This window comes from Sciurus vulgaris, assembly GCF_902686455.1.
Source record: "Sciurus vulgaris genome assembly, chromosome: 1".
Classification (NCBI taxonomy): domain Eukaryota; kingdom Metazoa; phylum Chordata; class Mammalia; order Rodentia; family Sciuridae; genus Sciurus; species Sciurus vulgaris.
The window spans coordinates 120441860-120450353 of record NC_136461.1 but is presented as its reverse complement, the minus strand read 5'-3'; the positions used below and the strand labels follow the sequence as shown (position 1 = coordinate 120450353).

At 36.3% G+C, this 8494-nt stretch overlaps 1 protein-coding gene across 1 annotated transcript; it reads left to right on the top strand.

The window, feature by feature from the left end:
* Positions 1 to 6035: 6035 nt before the first annotated feature.
* On the top strand, positions 6036 to 6968 carry LOC306639088 (olfactory receptor 10J1-like; the record flags this gene model as incomplete). Its single annotated transcript, XM_079102519.1, has 1 exon — positions 6036 to 6968. The coding sequence occupies one exon, from the start codon at positions 6036 to 6038 to the stop codon at positions 6966 to 6968; it is 933 nt and encodes a 310-aa protein (XP_078958645.1).
* Positions 6969 to 8494: the final 1526 nt, after the last annotated feature.

Here is an 8494-nt window from a genome sequence, read left to right as displayed (position 1 = left end):
TTATTTATAGTTAACATAGCCAACAGTTTAATATACTACACTACAGTTTATAGCACATCTATTTTAGTATATTTTAGTAAGTTTAACCTGAATCTAATTAAGACTTTGGGATTAATGTATAACTTATAAGAAATATAGGTATAGAATAATTTTAATGACACAAGGAAAAATGATATCCAAAAATTGAGAATTTGATTTTGTTTTTAATGGATCAATGATATAAAAAAATAAAGGAGTGGTCAAATACTCTTCAGGGGAATTTGGTAACATTTAAAGATATTTTCTATTTCCTCTAATGCAGTGGGGAAAGGAGGAAGGATGCTACTGACATCCAATACATACTGAGAATGGTCACATGTCTTACTGAACACCTTACAATACACAAAACAGTCTCCACCCATTGGGGATGCCCATCCCCATTGACCTAATACAGACACCAAGAATTATCAGTCCCAGAATGTCAACAGTACCACTGTTGAAACACCCTGGTTTAAACTAAAAGAGACTTTAAAGACTTAAAAATTAATTGTAGTGAGGGTGCTCATTTGAATCTTCACTCAAACAAACAATACTATAAGAAAAAGCATTCCTGTAATAGAAGGCAAGGCAGATATTTTAGATTATAATGTAGAAAAATGTTTCTTGATATGGGAATGGCTCACAATACATTAAGAGAAAAACTAAACTGAACATGAAGAAGTTTGTATAAGCATAATCTTTAAAGAAGAGAGATTACTGTTTTACACCCATTCTTTATTGCTATAACAAACTACCAAACTACTACAGACTAGATAATCTAGAAAGAATAGAGGTTTATTTAGTTCATGGTTCTGGAGGCTAAGACCAAGAGCATCACCAATATTTGGTGAGGACCTTCTTACTACTTAGTAACATGGCACAGCCAGATGTGGAGAGAACAGGCATGCTGTCCCAGAACTCCTTTTCTCTTCTTACAAAGGACTGATGTCATCATGACTGAATCTAACGCTAACTCCCAAAGTTCTCACCTCTAAATACAAATATGGCAATTAAGTTTTCAACACATGAAGTTTGAGGGATGCCATCAAACTACAGCAGTTACAAAAATAATAACCAACTCAGTTTTTCCATAAATATATGTGCTTATAAACAGATACACATAGATGAATGCATAAGAAAAGATTTTAAAACTATTCACCAAAATGTTAGTGCTGTTGATTTCTGAGTTGGGGTTACAGGTGATATATGTGATCCTATATCCTTTTCTGTGTTTTCTATGATGAGTGTGCATTATTGTTGTAATCAGAGGGGAAATAGGGTTGTTCAGAAGCAAAACTCTTAGCCTGGACTGAAGACCTTCATGGCAAATCCATGAAAAACAGGATAGGGTTGGAATGGCTCCTTACACCCCTCCCATAAGTACAGAGATCCTCTTGGTGGGATGGCCAGGCTGACACAGAAACTGAATTTCTTGGAGATCCACTGCTGTTTCATTTTCTCTCCTGTAAGATCAGAGATTAACCAAAGGGAGTATCTTCTGCCCTTTCCAAGTATGGGCAGTAGATGTCTCTAAAGGGGACAGTCAAGCTGAGATGTTTATCAATGAGATGAGGAAATTGGCTATAGGCTGAAGTTGGGCCAGAAAAATCTCTGGCCCCTCTAATCCTCTGTTTGTCCCGATCCATTTATTTGAGTAAGTTTCAAGACGCTAGGTGCTTGCTAATACTGAGAACCTCAACTTCAGGATCTTCCCTCTGTAAGTTTATCCAGTATTCTTGTGGTTTACTTAACTAGAATAAAATGCAGCATTAGTATCTGAAACCCAAACAACACCCAAGATAAGAGAACAAATGAAACATCTCCTCCCTTAGCTACCAAGTTCCTAATGAAGCCTTTGAGACCAGCTCTCAGGATCTCCCTTACCTCTTGGTATCCCAGAGGAATTCTCAACAGATGATTGCAGGAAATTTTCACATAGGGATTTGCTCCTTTTTGGAGAAAATAAACATTTAAAACTCCTGAAATCTGCAGTGTAAGAGACTGCATTGTTCTCCCTGGGCCACTTCCCAGGCCAAATGAGTGTCCCTAGCCTCAATGAACATTGAGGAATATTTTGAGGTTCTTTTGATACTGGGAAGAGCTGGCTTGTTCTCACTTTGGGGGTTTTCACTTCCACTGTAAATGCCTCTTGAACACAGGGTTTTTTTCACCAGTGTCCTGTGACTAACTCAGCCCCTTTAATGTCATTTAAAGATCATGGTCTGGAAAGTGCCTTCATCTTCCTATTACCAAGGTCAGAAGCGATGAATGGTTATTGGCAGAAGTAAATGAAAATTGAATACCATGTTCAGTTTTCAAGTTTATACTATTTTCACTCTATGGTTTTCAGTACTTAGTTGGTTATATTGACTCTCATGTCCATTAATGTTTTGTCATGCCCATCTTGCTATAGTCATGGATTCGAGGACATGAAATTTAACAGCGACATGAAAATAATCTTCCATATATGAAATACTATCAGGTGAAGAGGAAATGGAAGGTGGAATGATGTGGGAGGTGGTAAGTTGCAAGAGGAGAGTGTTGAGTCAATAGAAAGTAAATATTTCTAAGGACTAAGGGTAATACATAATAGAATTAATGAAAATAGATCTATATGGGTCTATATCATGGAAGATATAGTATGCAAGACTGAGATAGATTTGCAGTATTGTAATGGAAAGAACTCAGGATGTAATCTTCAATGAAAAAAGATGTGAGTTGGTATGTGCCACCTAATTCCATTTGTGTAAAATTAAAATGATATGGAAATGTGCATGGTTATATGTAGAAAATTTTGACCCAGAAATAAACAAAGAACAAGAATCATGATTACCTGTTGACCAGAATATATTGAGGCAAAACTAACTTTTCTGTTTATAACTTTCTGTACTGATAGGCCCAACCATGAACATTTTTATATTTTAAAAAAAAAATCAGTTTTATTTTTTAAAGTAAACTGAGTTTCTTACCAAAAAAAAATTGAATACTAACTTACATGAATTTCCAATAACTGGAGGTGCTAAAGCAGAATTTGGGGGTGGTGTTGGGAGTGCTGTGCTTTTAAAATTGCCTCCTCACTCTCCGGTCCTATGATTCAGTTATATTTGAGGGACTCAAAAGTAGCTAACACATTAGTTTTTTCAGCTTGTTTCCAATTGGAAAGACTCAAATAATGAAATGAATAAGATAAACCTCTTGTCCAGAATTGGTTGTCAAATCCAGCAAAACACACACACACACACACACACACACACACACACACACAAATTTCTCTAGAAGGAAATGTTTAGAATTCCTTCAAAGGTAGAGAAATAGTTTTGACCAAACAACCAGAATCTAAGGGAAGAGAAATTGGAGTGAAACATTGCTTTTCTCAGTGACATGATTCCCTAGGAGGAAGCCAACACCTCCTGTTTGGCTACCATGATCTTTCCATCCCACTGCTGACACTCAGTTGGACTTTTCATCTTGAGTCCTATCCCTGAGGAATGGTGAGAGAAGGGGTGAAGTACAGGAAAGCACAGGCTCAATTTGATCTTTTCTGTTATATAACCCAAGATATTTTTTCACTGTGCTTAGTATAGCTAGGATTGACTTTCCAGTTACATACACATTTGTTTTACCTTATTGCATAATACGCCAGGAATCCCAGTTGCATAGGAGTGGTTAGGGAGAAACTATGCCCCATCCCTAGGGAAAGTTAGCCACGTATTTGGCTTTATACTTTCCTTGATATTTTGAAACAATTTTATATTTATCTCTTCTTCAAAAATCTTTAGTAAGAAAATCCCCAAATCTGCTTCATTCATCTGTTTGTATCCACTGAGGTAATAGCATTATCCTGTCTTATGACATTTAATCATAAATTTTTGCATTAATTTTTAGTTTTTAAAATACTGCCTTAAAATCCCATTCATTTGGATTCCTGAGGTTTTTTGTTTGTTTGTTTGTTTTGGTGTTTCCTTAAATTTTGCACCTGTGATAAAATGGCTTACCACCTTCTACTGCCAATGCTGTTCACAAAGTTTTTTTTTTTTTTTAAACTAACTATAAACTTTAAAAATTGAAGATAATATTCTCTGGATTTGGCCCTTGGGCACTCAAGTTTTTATAAAATGTCTGGTTAGGGACTTTAAATTGGCCATGCGTTGTACTATCTATCTTCTCCAAGGTAAATTAACCCTTTTTCTTTTTAATTATCTGTCAAACCTCATGATGTATTTCCATTTGGGGAAGACATTTAGTGATTTTGTTTTTGTTTTTATAAGAAAATAACAGTATAAAAATCTGGATTATGTAGAAAGTGGGGGAAAATAATTCTCTCCACAAATTATCCAGAAAAAACATTATTTTTAGCTTTTGGTATATTTATGTTTTTAATAGCATTTGTGTCATTGAATGTGTTTCCTTTCTTTGTTCTTTCCTTCCTTTCTTTGTTTCTTTTATTTTTAGTTTCACAAAATTGTAGACTGTCATCTGTCTATCAAGCATATTTTTCCATGTCAGCACTTTTTAGGTTTATAATAGCTGCATAATTCCCGTCGGATGAATATGTCATAATGAATTTAATTATTCCTTTATTGATTTGCATTGTTTCTGATCTTCACAACTATAAATAATATCATGAAAAGTTCTTCATATGCACACCTGATACATATCTCTGATCATTTCCTTAAAATAAATAATATGAAGTGGAAATATTAAGCCAAAGAGAATGGGCATATGTTGTCACTAATATACTAATATCAAGTTATCTAGATAATACTTTCCGAAAAATTTCCAGTTTTCCCAATTTTTTTCCATATTTGTCAATGTAATTTTTATGCCAGAGTAGGAAAGATGCCTTAGTTCTTTCCCAAAAAACAACAAAAATTGTCTTCCCCTGCATTTGTTCTATGGTCATGATGTTTCTTTGGTAGGACAAATAACCCTCACCTTAGAATTAAAATACTTAGTTATTTTGGATAAAGCATGCGATTCTGGGTGTCATAGTTTTCCCATCTGCAATATGGGACATAATAATTATCTAATATATATAGGTTGTTATGCTGTTACATAGTATACAGAAAAATTCTTTATGAAAACTAAGAAGTGTCAGGGAACTACTTATTACTAATTTGTTAATCTCTTTTGGAAATGAAAGGCTTTTGATCCCACATAACCTCTCAGAGAAGAAAAGTAGAAATGTTTGGTTTTCACAAAGTTACCCCATTTACAATTTTGAAGAAATTAGAAAAGATAATTTAGTCAAGTATTGAGGCAGTAAGCACAAGCTCAAAAAAGCTGAAAATGCCCAAGTTATTGGGCAATACTTAGGAACACTACAAGGAGCTTGTTGTGGCCAAAGTGATTAAAAAAAAACTCTATTCTATTTAGTTCTGCTTAGTACCAAGAAGACTTTCTGAGGAAGAGGAGGAAGTATTTAAAAAGTTGTTTTAAAAAAGTGTGGAGTACAGTCAGATTTGAAGAAGTTGAATGACTTGTGAAAAAACTCATGAAAAATACAAAGGGAACAGAAGACACACACGGGTGTTATGTTGGAACAAAAAAATGTCACCCCATTGGGCAACCCAGAGAAAAGTTATTTAAGAAGATGATGAAAACTCTAGTTTAAACAAATTTTACATAACAAAATCTGAAGTTATAAGAAAATTCTTTTCAGGTTTAATGGTGAATTTTCCTATTTCATTAACTTGGTTTTCTCCTAACACCTGTGTTCTAACTCACCAGGAAATCTTTTCCAAGCTGGCCCCAGGTACCTTTCCTTCTGCTCTATCCCATCCCTATTTATTCTTCCACAACTTTGTGCATAAACTGCCACACATGAAATTGTTTCCTGATTGTGTTTTTCTATCCTTTACTGACAGATGAACAGTTGAGACACTAACTTGGCATCCATCCAGGGGCAGAATCCTTAACACCTCTTCCTCTGAGGATTCTCCAGTTCAAAGCAGTGGGCACTAAGGAATTATGACTGATTGACCTAAGTCTCTACCTTTTGATCTGGAATTTGTTCAATGAAAAGGGAAAACCACACAGTGGTGAGTGAGTTTATTTTCGAGGGTTTCTCCAGCTTCCATGAACACCAGTTTACCCTCTTTGTGGCATTTCTTAGTTTGTACCTTTTAACCTTGGCTGGCAATGTCACCATTGTGACAATTATCAGCATTGATCGTCACCTTCACACACCTATGTACTTCTTCCTTGGTATGCTTTCCATGTCAGAGACTGTGTACACATTGGTCATCATACCACGGATGCTCTCCAGCCTCATAGGTCTAAGCCAACCCATCTCCCTGGCTGGCTGTGCTACCCAGATGTTCTTTTTTATCACTTTGGCCATCAACAACTGCTTTCTACTCACTGCAATGGGGTATGACCGCTATGTAGCCATCTGTAATCCTTTGAGGTACACAGTCATCATGAACAAGAAAGTATGTGCCCAGCTGGCATGGGGAGCCTGCAGCATTGGGCTGCTTGTGGCTATAATTCAGATTTCATCTGTGTTCAGGCTGCCTTTTTGTGATAGAGAGGTAGCCCATTATTTCTGTGACATCCGCCCGGTTATGAAACTCTCCTGTGCTGATACCACCCTACATGACATAATTAATTTTATCATCAGTTCACTGGTTATTGTGGTACCCATGGGTTTGGTCTTCATCTCTTACATTCTCATCATTTCTACCATCCTCAAAATTGCTTCTGCTGAAGGACGGAAGAAAGCTTTTGCAACTTGTGCTTCCCACCTCACTGTGGTCATCGTCCACTATGGCTGTGCCTCCATTGCCTACCTCAAGCCTAAGTCAGAGAACACCAGGGATCAGGACCAGCTGATCTCCGTGACTTACACTGTTTTCACTCCACTCCTCAACCCTGTTGTGTATACTTTAAGGAATAAAGAGGTCAAGGATGCCCTTCACCGTGCTATTGGCAAGAAACCTCCTGCCTAGGATCTTTGGCAGTTTGACATACAGTAGTACCCCCTTATGTGTAGTTTCAGTTACCCATTGTCAACTGTAATCTCAAAATATTAAAAGTAAAATTTGAGAAATAAAGAATTCATAAGTTTTAAGCTCATGCAATCTTGCGCCATCCCACTTGAGACATGGATCAAATATTTGTCCACTGTATCCATGTTATACATGTTACCCATCCATTAGTGTGTACAATATAATATCTTGAAAGAGAGAATAAGACCATAGTTGTATAACATTTATTACAATATATTGTTATAATTATTCTATGATTAGTTATTATTGTTAATCTCTAACTTTGCCTAATCTATAAATTAAACTTTATCATAGGGATGTATACGTGGGGCTCAGTACTACCCTCAATTGTAGGTATCTACTTGGGGTCTTGGAATGTATTCCCTACAGTAGAAGGGGCTACTGTATAATCTGTCATAGTCTGGGTATTTTTGTAAGCACCTAAAGTTTGATTCTATCATTCATTCTTAACCCAGAGAAGGTTGAAAAATTTTGTGGTTAAGTTTGCTTTAAAGAATCAAAAGTTCTGCTGTCTTGAGTTTTGCTTTTACAAATTTTAAAATTTGTTTTCATTATTTTTGCTGTGCTGGTGATTGAAGCACATGCTAGGCAAATGCTCTACCACTGAGCTGTACTCCCAGCCCTCATATTTGTCATCCTATACCCTGTATTAATCTCACAGGTTACTGCCATGGTCAGATGCTTCTTGGGAGATGGGAAGCTGGTAGGAATCATAAGCAAGGGGATGGCTGATTGCTGTTAGTTTTGTTGATGGCATAGAAGTGGTTCACATAATGCCTATTTGAAGTGAGGGGTGGAAAGATCAACCTAAATGTCAGATAAACATTGGGCTCAAAAACTTCAAAGAAGATGTGGTTGGTGTACAGGATGCATTGGAGACAGTCAAAACTGTCTTTCCCACTTATCATTACTTTTTCCTTCGGGCAGTGACAGGAGTAACAGATCCTGACATTCCAGAAGAAATACTGTCAGCTCTAAACATTCTCACTTGCCTTAGAGACACATAAAATATTTTTTTCCCAATTTTGTTGAGGCTCACATTAGAACTATTCCCTCAGTGAGTCTTGGGTATGTTCAATATTAGGAAGTAACTTGGTCATCTTGGGTTTCTGAATTTTACTACACTATGTGCTTTCTGTGGGTTAAAACATACATTATACTGTATTCACAACTATAGAGATATCTAGAGATCTTTTTTGAAGTTGAATTTATTAATGCCACCTTTCAACTGTTTTTATTGCAGATCTGGAAATCAGCCCAAGATTTGTAAACTTCTCTAGGTAGAACATTACCTGGGGTCCATGTCTCCCCTTTACCCTCTTCCTGGTCTGTCCTTCACCTTGATGATCTTCTCTTCTGTGAATTGTTGGGTGTCTAGTTTAAAATCTAAATTTAGACACTTTTCTAAACAGTAGTCTGGCAATTTCTAAGCTCCTCTTGTTATCATCTTCTAAAGGGGAAGGTTA